A 14,938-nucleotide genomic window follows, 5' to 3' on the forward strand; every position below is an offset into this window, starting at 1 on the left:
CCGCTTTCCGCAGCCGGAAGAGGTTTGCACCTAATTGTCCTCGGGGGAAACGTGAAGCAGAGAAGAAAGGAGGGTCCGGTGTTAAGCCTCAAAGAGGGCGGGATACGTTTCCTTGGGAGACCGGTTCCGGGGATGAGGTGAAATGAGGAGGGCCTCGTACTGGTCGCGTGGGTTTCCTTCTCGCGCTTGGCGATAGGACCTCTTCCTGTCCGTGCGACGATGTTTCCTCTCAAAAGTCCGTAGACAGCGCAGTCGGAGCCGAGTGAGTGTTACTTGACTCCGGCGCTGCTCCGTCGCCAGAGAAATTTGGGGCGTCGTCTTGCCCCGCCATCCTCCCGCGGACGCTCGCTGCCATGGCGACGCTGCTGCGCCGGGTCCTGCGCCCCCTCGGTCGGCTGCCTGGTCGCCCCGGGCCTGCTGCAGGCAAGTGGCACCGGGCCCCTGGCGCAGGCGGGAAGGGGACTGGGGCGCGCGGCTCCTCTGATCTCGGCCTTTTTCTTGCCCCGCAGATGTGCCCCTCCGGGCCCGGAGCCATGGCGCTGGCCTGCTGTACCCGGACCATATCCCCACCTCCCCGCTGCAGAAGGCACTGCTGGCCGCCGGCTCTGCAGGCATGGCGCTCTACAACCCCTATCGCCACGGTAGGGCCACCTGCACTCGGCGCTCCCGTGGGGACCCTTGCCTTGGAAACCTGGGCAGGTCACGAGCTCTGCCAAGGCCTCCGTTTCCTATGGGGTAACCGGAGAATAGACTAGGTCCGGGTACCCAAACCTGGCAGCACCTCACAATCACCAGAACGTTTCTAGAAATGCAGATGCCTGGGTCCCACCTCAACTCGCCGAATCCGAATCGGCAGGGCAGGAGGAGGGAGGGAGAAAGGGGCGTGGAATCTGAACGTCTGCCTTTGTCAACTACTTCCCTGGAGATTCTGTCATCTAGCCATATTGAGAACGTCTGGACTAAATCGATGATTTATAAGCACTCATCAGATTATAACATTCCATAAGAAAGTAACCTTATGAGGTCAAGGACCATGACTGCCCTGTTTCACTGTATCTGCTTCGTTTTGGATAGTGCCTCGCACATAGTAAATGCTCAGTAAATGTTTGCTGGATGTGTGACTAGAACCTTCTAGGATTCTACAATGCTTTTCTCATCTCTCCTAGGATTTTTAAGTTCTGGGAAGTACTATTACTCCTACTAATAAAAACACGGATCCTTGTACTGGCCAGCCGCCAAAAATAAAATCAAATAAAATAACGCTAACTGCTCATCGAACACTTATTTTGGCTGCTTAGTGTGCTGTTTTATTTGCATAATTTTCTTGATTTCTCACATTAACCCTATAAAAAGGGTGTTATCTGCCCTTCACAAATTAGGACATTGAGGTTTATAAATGTGAAGCAATTTGCCCAAGGTCACCTAGACTGTGATTGTGTCTGGCTCAAACCTGGCACTCTCTGATACCAGTGCTTGTACCAGTCAATGGAGACATGGTATTTTGTTGTGATAATGGATGGGGAAGTGATTTATAAATTCTTTGGAGCTTTGTGCTAACCATAGCCATCCCACCCCAGTAGATTAAAAACGTTAGGAATGATGGGCCGGCCTGTGGCTCACTCAGGACAGTGTGGTGCTGATAACACCAAGGCCACGGGTTTGGATCCCTATATAGGGATGGCTGGTTAGCTCACTTGGGAGAGCGTGATGTTGACAACACCAAGTCAAGGGCTAAGATACCCTTACCGGTCATCTTAAAAAAAAAAAAAAATTAGGAATGATAACTGTAGATATATTCAGCCCTTGCTGTGGACCAGGTGATTTGCTAAGCATTGAACAACATGAGTCCTTATTGTATAGGAAGCTAAGGCTCAGACCAGGTCAGGGAACTTACCTAAGATCACATTCCCCATTTGTGCTCCTTTCTGTCCTTTCAGACATGGTTGCAGTTCTAGGGGAGACCACAGGACACCGAACCCTGAAGATCCTCAGGGACCAGATGAGGAGGGATCCAGAGGGTGCCCAGATCCTACAGTACGTGCCAGCTCTGCGTGGGGGATTGGGGGAATTCTCTAGGGATCCTGACCTCTCTAGAGTTACAGTGTATCAGTCCTGTTCCTTCTTGTTACCCTGGCAATGGGTAGTTTCACAAGCTGGGCACCACCCAACTGTAGGGGTATCATTCACATATATGTGTATGCACTATGATGACCTCTGGGTTATGCAATGTGGCGGCCTCCTCCCAGTTCCAGCCAAAGAGCTCTGTGCCTTCATTAAGTTCCCATAATATGTGCTAGCTGTATCCTTCCCCTGCAGTACTTTTTGTGAGTACTCTGATCACATCCTGCAGGCAGGAATCATGTCCTTGGTTTGTAGTAGTCTCTTCAGTCCCTCACACTGGCCTGGCCTTTAGTAGGTGCTCCATTAAGGCTTGTGGCCACAGTGCTGCTCTGTGCACCCCTTCCCTCAAGCTTGCAGTAGTCGGCCTTTTACCTGCCTTTGCAGGTACCCTCCCAATACCCAAGTACTGCCTTCTGCCTTTCAGGGAGCGTCCCAGAATCTCTCTGTCCACCCTTGACCTGGGCAAGCTCCAGAGTCTGCCTGAAGGCTCCCTTGGCCGGGAGTATCTCCGTTTCCTGGACGTGAATGTGAGTTTCCAGCTTCTGTGCATCTGCCAGTCACTAGGAAGGGCAGAGGAATGGTACAGGAGTGACACCCTGAGCTGCTGCCATGGACAGGAGTACTTTTCAGTCTCATGCCAAGGCTTTGTCATTTTTTATCAGACAGGCATATGGGGTGGGAACATTGCTCCAAATTATAATACTGGTCAGTGTTTATTAACCGCTTACTGCATGCCAGGTGCCAGGCTCATATGTGATCTTGCTGAATCCTGTCACAAACCCTGTCAAGTATATTCTCTTATTATCCTCTTTTAGTAGATGAGGAAACGGAGGCTCAGAGCAGTTATGCAGCTTGCCAATTTCATACAGCCAGTATTAATGAAGTCAACATTCAACTCCAGATCATGCTTTAACTGCTGCACTGTGTCCCCTATTCTAGGGACATTTGCTTTTCCTAGGGTATGACTAGTGTGGCACTCTCCAGCCCCAAGCAGGGGGACAGAGGCAGTGGTGGGGTGGGGAAGGTGTGTTTCCAACAGTGAAGAACTCGTTCATTTATTCAGCATCTGCCATGTGTCCTCCACTGTCCCATGTGCTGGGGATATAATGGTGAACTAGCCAGCCAAGGTTCCTGCCCTCACGGAGTTTATACTCTAGTTGGAGAGGTAGACATAAAGTAGTAAAAAAAAATTTTCATATAAAAATTCAGGTAAAATATTTACTGAGTACTTAGAATGTACCAGGCACTGTTCTCAGTGACTGGGACACAGTGCACAAAACAAGTAAAAAGCCTGCCTTTATGGAGCTTATGTCCTAGCAGATGGGTCCTATGAAGAAAACAAGTTAGTGGGATAGAGGACAGCTTTGGTGGGGAGAGGGCACAACCACTTCTGATAGGGTGGTTGGGGTGGACCCTCCAAGGAGACTTGCAGGATGAGGAGGAGGCAGCCCTGTGGAGTGCTGGGGAAGAGCATTCCAGACAGAGGGAATAGTAGGTGCAAAAGCTCTGTGTGTTCAAGAAAAGGAAAATCAACCAGTGTGGCCACAAGGAGTGAGTGGGGCCACGTAGCAAGTGGGCTGGGAGGTCCGCCAGGGCCAGGCTCTGCAGACCACCCGAACGAGTCTTTTTTTTTTTTCTGGTGGCTGGTGGGTTTGGGGACTCAACCCATAACCTTGGTATTATAAGGCTGGACTTTAATCAACAGAGCTAACTGGCCAGTCCTGAGGAGTCTGTTTTGTAATAGGAGTAATAGGAAGACATTGGAAGGTTTTGAGCAGGATGACAACATGACCTGGTTTATAAAAAGACCTTAGGATCCAGGTGGCCCACCTTTCCTGTCCCTGCCCCAACCCTGTTCCTTCCAACACATACACAGTCCATCATAGCACCTCTGCCAGGTGGCTATCCACCCCTGCTGCAGGAGCCAGCTAGGCTGGAGGAGGTAAAGGACTGACCTAAGATTGCTCTAGAATAGAGTTTCTTAACCTTTTTTTTTTTTTTTTTTTTTTTTTTTTAAAAAAATGACCGGTAAGGGGATCTTAACCCTCGACTTGGTGTTGTCAGCACCACGCTCAGCCAGTGAGTGAACCGGCCATCCCTATATGGGATCCGAACCCGTGGCCTTGGTGTTATCAGCACCGCACTCTACCAAGTGAGCCACAGGCCGGCCCAGAGTTTCTTAACCTTTGCACTATTGATGTTTGGGGCTGGATAAGTCTTTGTTGTGGGGGACTGTCCTGCGCATTGTAGGATATTTAGCAGCATCCCTGGCCACTACCCACTAGATGCCAGTAGCACCCCCCAACAATCCCACAAATGTCTCCAGACATTGCAAATGTCCCCTGGTGGGAAGTTGAAAACCACTGCTGTAGAAGGTTATTGTCCCTGAGACTACAATCTGTTCCTTACACTCTCCCGACACTGTTGGCTTGTCAGGGCAATCATCTGCCCTGTATTATACCATTTCCCTCAGATTTCACCAGGATTCAAGTTATTTCATCAATGGGAAGCCTGCCAAGGGACCTGCCCCAAGTGCCACCCAGGGAGGAACAGCCTTCTGAATTTCCCCAGAGCCTTTAGTCATGTTGCTGTGGAGGGGAGGGGGTAAAGGGATGGGCCACCCTGGGCACTTTGCCCAGCCACAATCCTAGTTGTGGTAACAGCCCTGGAGATTGTGACACTTCTAGAACAAGGAAATTAGCAGTCCACAGAGTTTAAAGGAGTACCTTTGTCCCACCAGAGATAAAGAGTCAAGGTGAGGCCACCAGAGATAAAGAGTCAAGGCTGAGGCTGGCATTGGTAAGGAAGTGATCATCATGTGGCATGAAGATTACAGGCATGGGCTCTGGAATTAAGAGGGGCCTGAGTTAGAATCCTGCCTCTCTTCCCAGCTTTATCACCCTGGACAAATCCTTCAACCTCTCTGAGCCTCAGAATCCTCATCTGAAGTAAGGGGAACTAATATTTATGTTTCCACGTATCAGCCAACCACAAAAACAAAACAAAGTTTATATTTCAGGGTACTATACAACTTATTGATAATGGATGTTAAGGCTACTGGCTTTGGGATCCTGCAGACTTTGTTTCAAATCATGACTCAGCCACTTTAGTAGCTGTGGATCTTTGGCAAATTACTGTACCTTTCTGAGCCTTGCTGTTCTTATCTATATTTAAGTCTAATAATGGTATCTACCTCCTAGATTGATGTGAGAAAAAAAAATAAAGATCGTTTTTAGGATAAAATATAATAAGGGCTGGCCGGTTAGCTCAGTTTGTTAGAGCCTGTTATTGTAATATCAAGGTCAAGGGTTCTGATCCCTATAGCAGCCAGCCAAAGAGAAAGAAGTACGATAATACATGCAAGGACATTGTACCATGCTGGCACCTAGTAGGTACTCCAAAAAAAGTAGCTGCTATGGCTATGATCACCTTCAGCTTTCCACAGCAAGTAGAACTGCCAAGGAAATTAAATTCTGAGAGCCAGTGAGGCCACAGAGGCAGATCCACTGTGGCCCCAAGCCAACATCCCCAAAGCAATGAAGACATTAAATCCCTGGGCCTCTGGACAGACTAAGGCCATGCTTTTGGAATAGGAACACCAGCCTCTTCCCACTCTGTATGGGTGCTGCTAAAGAGTCAGAGAGGCAGTGGGTAGGTTGGTCAGAGGATAGTGGACATCCTGCCTGGGGTCAGAAAAGTACTCAGGGCAGGGCCGGCCTGTGGCTCACTCAGGAGAGTGCGGTGCTGATAACACCAAGGTCGCGGGTTCAGATCCCTATATAGGGATGGCCGGTTCGCTCACTGGGTGAGCATGGTGCTGACAACACCAAGCCAAGGGTTAAAATCCCCTTACTGGTCATCTTCTAAAAAAAATAATAATAGGGCCGGCCCGTGGCTCACTCGGGAGAGTGCGGTGCTGATAACACCAAGGTCGCGGGTTCAGATCCCTATATAGGGATGGCCGGTTCGCTCACTGGGTGAGCATGGTGCTGACGACACCAAGTCAAGGGTTAAGATCCCCTTACCGGTCATCTTTAAAAAAAAAAAATAATAATAATAATAATAATAATAATAATAAATAAATAAAAATAAAAAAAGAAAAGTACCCAGGGCAGGCCTTTTACTTGTGCATTCAAGAGCTGTTTGTTTATCTGGGCCTCGGACTAGGCACTGGGGATACAATAGTGAGCAAAACAATGCCAGCTCTGCACTGGTGCGCCGGAAGTTTGCCACAATACTGTTCACAGAAACAGAATGCGAGCCACATGGGGAATTTAAGATTTTCTACTGGCCTTTTTAATAAAAGCAAAACAAAACAAGTGATTTTTCTTTTTTTTTTTTTTGACAGCTGGCCAGTACAGGGATGGAACCCTGGACCTTGCTGTTATCAGCACCACGCTCCAACCAACTGAGCTAACCGGCCAGCCTGGAGTTAATTTTTATAATACATTTTGTTTAGCCTAATATATCTAAAAATTACCATTTCAACAAGTAACCAATATTTTTAAATTATTGAGATTTCACATTCTTTTTTTCATACTAAATCTTTGAAATCCTGTGTGTATTTTCCACGTACAGCACATCTCAATTGGAACTTGTCACATTTCCAAGCTTAATGGCTACATGTGGTGAGTGGCTGCCATACTGGACAGTGCAGGTCTAGGAGACATTAACAGTCACATGCAGTAAACATCAAGGTGCAGTCCTTTCAAGTGCCACAAAGAGGTGCAGCATGCTTCAAGAGACCATAACTTGGACCCGATCAGTCTGAAAGTTAGGAACAACCTCCCTACGGGGCGGGGGTTAGGGGTGAGGAACACATAAATCAGGTCATGAAAGATAAGTAGGAATTGTCAAGGTAAAGATGGGGGTGGTGGGAGAAAGCACCACAGGCTGGAAGCAGCTGGTGCTAAGGATCAGGAGCCTTAAGCCTTCTTTTTTTAACTTTATTTTTGTTTTGTTTTGTTTTGGTGGCTAGCCAGTAAAGGGATTGAACTCTGGACCTTGGTGTTATCAGCACCACACACTAACCAACTGAGCTAACCGGCCAGCCCTCTTTTTTTATTATTTATTTATTTATTTTTAATTGTTAAAAAAGGGCAGGGGAGGGCTGGCCGGTTAGCTCAGTTGGTGAGAATGCAGTGTTAGAATAGCAAGGTTGTGGGTTTGGATCCCTGCATGACAGCTGCCAAAAAAAAAAAAAGCACATAACATGCAATTTACCATCTTAATCATTTTAAGTGTACAGTTTAATAGTGTTAATTACATTCACATTGTTGTACAACCAATCTCCAGAACTTTTTCACCTTGCAAAATTGAAACTCTGTACCTATTAAATAACTCCCCATTCCCCCTCCCCACTAGGGGCTTCTTCTTCGCCATAGGTTCCAACAGGCTACATACATGTGTGAGTTGGGGTAAACCAAGGGGGGCTGCCAATCCCATGTATTCCCTGCTTGGGCCTCTCCTGTTGGCAGACGTGAACAGAAACAAAGTCCCCAGGGTTTTCTGGTGAGGTATGGGTTTGGGAGTGGTTAACAGAGTCAAAGAGAGGCTGGCAAGTTGGGCCCTGGGAACTGTTGGGGAGGGGTCTAGGGGAGGCTCATGGTTGTCAGAGGGTCTCTCCAGACACCCGAGTGCCCACCCGCTTTGTGGACGATGAGGAGCTAGCGTACGTGATCCAGCGGTACCGGGAGGTACACGACATGCTCCACACCCTGCTGGGGATGCCCACCAACATCCTGGGTGAGTGCCACCAAGCCAGATGCCTCCAGAGTAGGGGATGGGTGGGGCATGCCAGCCACCCATCAGTGGGCTCGATGCCTCATTTTCTGCTGTACCTGAACACCCTGAGAGCATCTCTACCACACCTCTCCTCTTCTCCATCCCCACTGCTCCTTTATGGATTTTACACTGATGTAGCAGTGTCCAAACACCAGGGCTCCCTGCCTCATTCTGGCCTTTAGGTGCCTCCCTGCTCTGAATCCTTCAGCAACTCCCTAAGGCCTGTCGGAACCATCCTGGACTTGTCAGACTGGCTCTTGGGGTCCTCTGTATTCTTCCCCCAAGCTTTCTTTCCAGCTCTTATTTCCTCTGCTCGCTCCTGGACCCTCTCCTCCACCTCAATCTGAGTGTCCCAGGGCCCAGCTGACCCCTGGTAGAGATTAGAGAGGACCAGATGGCCTTCTGTGCCCTACGGTGAGCACTACTGGCCTCTCCCTCTGGCACTTGTTCACCTCCCACTCCATTTCTCATCCCCTCAGGGGAGATCGTGGTGAAATGGTTTGAGGCTGTCCAGACGGGCCTGCCCATGTGCATCCTGGGTGCACTATTTGGACCGATCCGACTCAGTGTTCAGTAAGTTTTCAAGTGGTAGGGGATCAGGAGAGATCTCAGAGGAGTCAGGGCTCCAGGAAACAGGAAGGGCAAGCAGGCCCCTGAGTAGCCCCAGATGGCTCTCCAGGAAGCAAGCATAGAAAGAATGGAGCAGAAAGGTGACAGTGGCCTGTGGCAGGTGTCTCTAGGGCAATGAATAAAGCCTGGATGGTTCACAGGACCCTAGGGACCCTCTGTGCTGGTTCAGAATGATTGCAGTCAGTGGGAAAGCAAGTTAGCATTAGTTTCTAGAGTTAGGTAGCCCTTGGTTTACATCTGGGCTTTGGCACTTTCAAGAGAAATGGCTTTGAGCATGAAATTTTACCTCACTGAGCTTCTGTTCTCTCATCTGAACAGTGGGGATAATAACTACCTCCATCTTAGGTCTGTGTGAGGATTAACTGAGAAAACATATTGCAACTGCTGAGCCCATAGAGTGCCTGGCCTTTGGGGACCTGTGTTTTCTTATCCTCTGCTGCCCACAGGAGCCTGCACGTGCTGGTCTCAGAGCTGATCCCATGGGCAGTTCAGAACGGGCGCCAAGCCCCATGTGTCCTCAACCTGTACTACGAGCGGCGCTGGGAGCAGCCCCTGAGGGCTCTGCGGGAGGAGCTGGGCATCACGGTGCCCCCTATTCATGTCCAGGGCCTGGCCTAGGCCGTGTGCTGCTGAGCCAAGAGGGCTAGGCCTGCCTCCCCCACCCTCTGCTTCTCCCGAGACCAGAGGGTTGCTGCACTGCTATCTTTGTTCCTTTTCTTTGAACATTGACCCCAGGACTTTGTTATCATAATTTGTCATAACCACTGCCAAGTGGCCTTGAGACCCAGCCCAGGATGGAGCTGCCCAAAGACAACAACATGTGAACAAGGGATCAGTGGTCTGGGCTTGTGCTGGGAAGTCTCAGGTCTGCAACCGCTGTTCTGGATTCCCCCTACCAGTCAGGGTTTTCTGGGGGTCAGATTGGGTGTCCTCACAGGAATGAGGGCTGCACCCAATTCCAAAGGCCTGAGAAGAGGGACATGGAGGGGGAGACAAGCCCGCTGTCTGAATAAAAGTTCCCATAAGGTCAAGTATCTGCTTGTCCTCCTTGGCCCAGTGCTACCCATGACTCCGGCAGCTTTGGGTCTTCCAGCGCTGAGGGCAGAAATTCCCCACCCAGCCTGAGCTGCAGCTGCCTATCCCTTCTCCTCTGGCCTGAAGTTGGGCAGACTGGGATTCAAATTCCCAGCTCCTCCATCATTTTCTCGCAGTGTACTTAAGGTAAGTCCCTTCCCCTTTCTCAGCCCTAGTTTTATCATCAATGAAAGGGGAATAATAACAGCACCCACCTCCTAGGGTTACCGAGGTGATGCTCAGAAGAAGGGCTTCCGAGAAAGGGCCTGAGAAGCAGGAGCTGTTTTGTCCTTACTGTATGAAAAGGTGCAAGACTGCAGTTCATTTTGGAGTGGCAAACAGGCATTTTGCTTGGGTCAGCGCCAAGGAGTGGGGACAGGCAAGATGAAAAGTATCATTGGAAGAATGGATGGCCCTGTCTTGGGGTTTATTTATTTATTAAGAAGATGACCGGTAAGGGGATCTTAACCCTTGACTTGGTGTTGTCAACACCACGCTCTCCCAAGTGAGCTAACCAGCCATCCCTATGTAGGGATCTGAACCCGTGACCTTGGTGTTATCAGCACCGCACTCTCCCAAGTGAGCCACGGGTTGGCCCTTTGTCTTGGGATTTAGAACCAGAAAAACTCCCAAGATGGCAGAGCCTTTAAGTTTTTCAGGGCCAACTCCTCATTGTGTGGATAGGTTAATTGAAGCCAGAGGTAAGCAAGGAATTGCCTTGAGTAGAACATGGGCTGCAGTCCTCCTGGTTGGTTTTCCTATGCCTCAGTTTCCCTATCTATAATTATGGCTACAGTTCATTTACAACCATACTATGTGCCAGGCAATGCCAAGCACGTGAGAAGCATTATTGCATTGACACCTCAAGGCCACCACCCAAGGAGAGAGGTGGTACTCTTGCTTGTGTTTTACTAATGAGGCAATAGAAACAGCTGGGGCTGGAACCGGGGGTTGTCCAAAGACCTGCCCAGAAAGCCCTATGATGACCTGCCCAGACCTGCCACACCAGGGCCCCAGCCTTCCCTATGCCCACCACATCCAGTTCAGGGATTCCAGGGGCAGAGGGAAGGTTTGGGAGGCTGAAGGCCCACCTCGGAACCATGGGCTTTTCGAGAGGGAATCTCCATCCTGAGCTCCTTGAATTTCTGCAGAAAGGGGAGACAATGGGGGTCAGTTCCCTGTACCTCATCAATCTGTACTCTAGGCCACCTTTCCAGACCTGCCAGCTGTTTCCACATCTTCCCGGGATCCCACGCATCCCCACCACAGCTCAGTAAGTCAATGGTGCCAGGCAGCAAGGGGAGGTCAGACTCAGGTGCCCAGCTGGGTAGCTCACCTGCTCCAGCCTGTTGGTGCCTAGATGACCCTGGGCCTTTACAGCACTTGTGGGATGGGTACTGGGCATGAGGATTAGCTGGGAATAGGGTCTTGTCTCCTGCTCATAGAGTGGCATTTGTGTCACAATTGAAGAAAAATTATACTGGCAATAGTTACCACTTACTGAGTTCTTACCAAAGCCTGTGATGCCCTGCCGACTTCTGCCTAGAGACTTACATTCTCCTATCTCAATACACTAAACTTGCCTTCATCCTGCTTTTTTTCTGACAGCTACCTTTACCTTGGTATTATACCACACTCTGACCAACCGAACTAACCATCCATCCATCCTGCCTTCTGAATATACCAGGCTTCTTCCTGCATTTGGCAACAGCATTCTGTCCCCAGATCATTACATGGTCAGCTCCTTGTCATTCACATCTCTGCTTCAATGTCACTTCCTTCAAGAGGCCTTCCCTGACCACACCATCTGAAGCAGTCCCTCACCCCTCACTCCATGCCATCACCTTCTTTTTTTTTTTCAGCTGGCCAGTATAGGGATCTCAGCCTGTGACCTTAGGGTTATGAGGCTGCACTCCAGTTGAGCTAACTAGCCAGTCCCACCTTATTTTCTTTTGAGCCCTTACCAACTCTGAAATGATGTTATTTCATTACTTATGAGTTCCGTGTCTGCCCCAGGAGGGCAGGTACCTTGCCCTTTTCCTTTCCTGTTGTGAACAGTGCTTGACACATAATAGGGGTTTGGTATTTCATTGTTGAAGAAATGGATACCAAACCCTGTGCTGAACACCCTACATGTGAGATTTCATTCGGTCCCCAATGGTAGCCTCACCTTATGATGAAGACCCCGGGTCTTGGGTTCAATGAGTCTCCTAGGATCACAGCTGAGCTGTGGTAGATCCCAGTGTGGGACAGCCAGGTCTTGAGTTCTCTCCTAATAGCCAAGAGAAAGCCCCCTTTCCCTTTGCTTGATAAAAACCATATATAGCTGACCTCAGAACAGTGTTTGAGGGCCCGGGCTCTGAAGGCAGACAGACCTGGCCCTGCCACTGACCAGCTTTGTGCACTTGCAGTAGTCACATCACCCCTTTCAGCCTGTTTTCTCATCTGTAAAATGGGGACATAGTATACCTACTTCAGAGCAGGGCCGTTGTGAGGCTTAGTAAAATGATGCATAGTTAGTGCTTTATTAGTACACCATAAGCACTTAGGAAATGGAAGGTGTTATTTGCCAGGAAGGCCTTTCAAGGCCTCTGAAGTCACCATGTACAGAGTCAAGCCATGTATTATATGTGGCAATACAGTCATCATGGCTCCTGCCTTCTGGGACTGAGCAAGGATTGAGGGAGGTGATGCACATGCCCAGAGTGGGAGGACTTCTAGAGCTCAGAGGTTCTAATGCCAACTGGAACTGGCATATCTACAGGGTAGACACCTACTCTGTGACAGTGGCCAAACCACTTTAGTGCCCTGGGGTGCCTAAACTCTTTCATGTGTGTCCAAATGCCAGCTTCTAGTAAGTCTGGAGATTTCAGCACTGACACTCATTTCCTAATGCAGTGGAGATGGGGGACAGGTCAGTGGCAGGGATCCCACTGTGAAATCAGCCTAAGCTAGGCCTGTCCCACAAACAACAGTACTCAGCCCCTGCCCTTCTTAGAGACCCTTGATGGTTCTCCTGATGAGAACCCCCTTGATGGTTGCCCTGGGATAAACTCCTCAGTTTGGCAGACAAAGGCCTTTCCAATCACTTTTATCACCATATGGCCCTCCCCTCCCCATGTATCCTAATGTAATGCACAAGCCCACTAGTCTTCAATCATTTCACTGATATCTTCTGAGCCTTTGCTGAAGGCAGATGCTGGAGGTTCAGCAATGATCAAGACAGCTCCATCCCTGCCCTCCTGGAGTTGAGCAGTTATGCCAGCTGAGGGCCTTTCTTGTGCCAGCCCTGAGCTGATAGCTTGATGTGCATCACCTCCCTGAATCCTTGCTCAGTCCCAGAAGGCAGGTGCCGTTGATGACTGTATTGCCATTCAGCAGGTGAGGACACCGAGGCTCCATGGGGAGAGGTGACTTGCTCAAAGTCTTACAGCGGGCCTGAGAGTGCACCCCAGCTGTTTCTGACTAGAAAGCTAAAACGGTTAAATAAATAATCACAATTCTGTGCAGTGAGTGTTACGCCAGAAGTACATGAGCACTTGGTGAGGGACAACCTATTCTAGTCTCATCTCCTTCCGCCCTCTCTGTCCAGCTAGACAGTAAGTAAGTTGAAGGCAGACTGTTTTGTTCCCTCTATGTCCTTTTGCTTCTCCCCCAGGCCTGGCCCAGTGTCTGGTGGGTTACTGCCTTGGCTCACCAGTGTAACAAGCCTGGGTGGAAGAGAGCAGATGGCTGGTCACCAGCACCCTCCCCCAAACTCTCACCTGGCCCATTTTGCATACAACTTCAGCAGTCGATGTGGAAATAATCATGTTTATACCTATGGATCCTGGTGTGGATGAAGTCAGATCCTGCAATTCACTCTCCCTTTCATTCATTCAACAAACATTTATTGAGCTTCTATTAGCCCTGTGGACACAATCAGACATAATCTTCATGTCTAGATTCTGATCTTGTATGTGCTTTGTGCTCAATGAGCCTATAAGCTACAATAATAAATATGTCAAGCACTACTTCAAATGCTCCCTATGAATCTCCATACCAACCCTATGAGGTAAGCACTATGAGTGTGTCCCGATTTTTATATATAAGAAACTGAGACTTGGAACTGTCAACGAGAAGTTGAACCCAAGTCTATTGAATGCCAATGCCCATGCCCATAACCACTGCACTATTGCCCCCTGAATGTGATACCCATGGAGGAGGTGTTAATTGAATTTGCCCAGGTTTCACAAAAGGAGGCACTCCATACTCCAGAAGATATAGGTCCAAATCCTTATCAGGCTAAAATTTCATCTTTATTTTTTTATTTTTATTATTTTTTGGTGGCTGGCTGGTTCCGGGATCTGAATAAAATTTCATCTTTAAAACCTATAAATAGACCCTGAAAACTGCCCTTCCCCCCTTTTAAAGATTTCTACTGGACTAAGGGATTAAGAGATCTATTTAAGGAGCAGCGGCAACTGTGGATGCCCAACATGTTTGGTTATCAAGGAACCAAGCTTTCAGAGGCCCAGAGCCCCCAAGGGGCTGGGAATCTGGCCGATTGCCTCTGGCTCGCCAGGTGGCATGACAAATAAGGCCATAGGTTTATAGGTTGACTGATTTACAGCAAGGTTCAGAGTGATCAGAGGAGGAAGTTAACTAAGGGCCTCCAAATCCGTGCCCTTTGTACCAACAGATGTGCTGGGCTGCTTACAAGATACCATGGATGAGAAAGATTTCTACGTAGTAACCCAGACGCCAAGTTTAAGTTTATTGCTGTAGAGAAGCAGGGTGGGGTGCAGAGATGTCAAGCCTGCTGGATGCAACAGCTTCAGGTCTGCAGGAGCTGCGGTTCTTCGTTCTGAACCTTATAAAGGTACTGGAGGCCGTAAAATATCCCAATGGGAAGTGAGGGAGGGAGCTGTCAAAACTCGACTCTAGTGGGACTCGAACCCACAACCTTTGAATGACCACACCAGGCTCGGCTAGAAGTCCAATGCGCTATCCATTGCGCCACAGAGCCGGCTAATGGGACCTGCCTCCCAGCTCACCTCGCTGCCTGAAACCGCCCTTTTAGCGCTCTTCTAGGCGTGGCGCTGGGCCTTTGTTAAACTCTTCCCGGCGTGGGCGCGAGCTCCGGATTCTCGGCTGACGGTGCAGATGGGGGTGCTCTCCCCCACGTCCGGACGCCCGGGGGAAGGGAGGGCCCAGGCAGAGCCCACCAGTCTCCTCCGGGGCCGCGCGGCACGGACTACAACTCCCAGCGTGCTGCACGGCGGCGCCGCCCGAGACCGTCGCGCGCGCAGGGCGGCCTGGGGCCGGGCGGTGTCGGGTGCTGGGGGCT

At 49.6% G+C, this 14,938-nt stretch overlaps 1 protein-coding gene and 1 non-coding gene across 2 annotated transcripts; one reads left to right on the forward strand and one right to left on the reverse strand.

The window, feature by feature from the left end:
* Positions 1-21: 21 nt before the first annotated feature.
* COQ4 (coenzyme Q4) lies at positions 22-9,569 on the forward strand. Its single transcript, XM_008579221.1, has 7 exons — positions 22-423; positions 510-641; positions 1,938-2,034; positions 2,546-2,648; positions 7,737-7,866; positions 8,385-8,478; positions 8,982-9,569. Exons 1-7 carry the CDS (start codon positions 354-356, stop codon positions 9,151-9,153), a joined length of 798 nt encoding a protein of 265 aa, XP_008577443.1. The 5' UTR covers positions 22-353; the 3' UTR covers positions 9,154-9,569.
* A 4,957-nt stretch (positions 9,570-14,526) lies between these two features.
* TRNAR-UCU lies at positions 14,527-14,617 on the reverse strand. Its single transcript is given in 2 exon segments — positions 14,527-14,562; positions 14,581-14,617. It is a non-coding gene; the product is annotated as a tRNA-Arg (tRNA).
* Between the last annotated feature and the right edge of the window lie 321 nt (positions 14,618-14,938).

The sequence above is a fragment of the Galeopterus variegatus genome, unplaced genomic scaffold (assembly GCF_000696425.1).
Source record: "Galeopterus variegatus unplaced genomic scaffold, G_variegatus-3.0.2 Scaffold80, whole genome shotgun sequence".
In the NCBI taxonomy this organism is placed as follows: domain Eukaryota; kingdom Metazoa; phylum Chordata; class Mammalia; order Dermoptera; family Cynocephalidae; genus Galeopterus; species Galeopterus variegatus.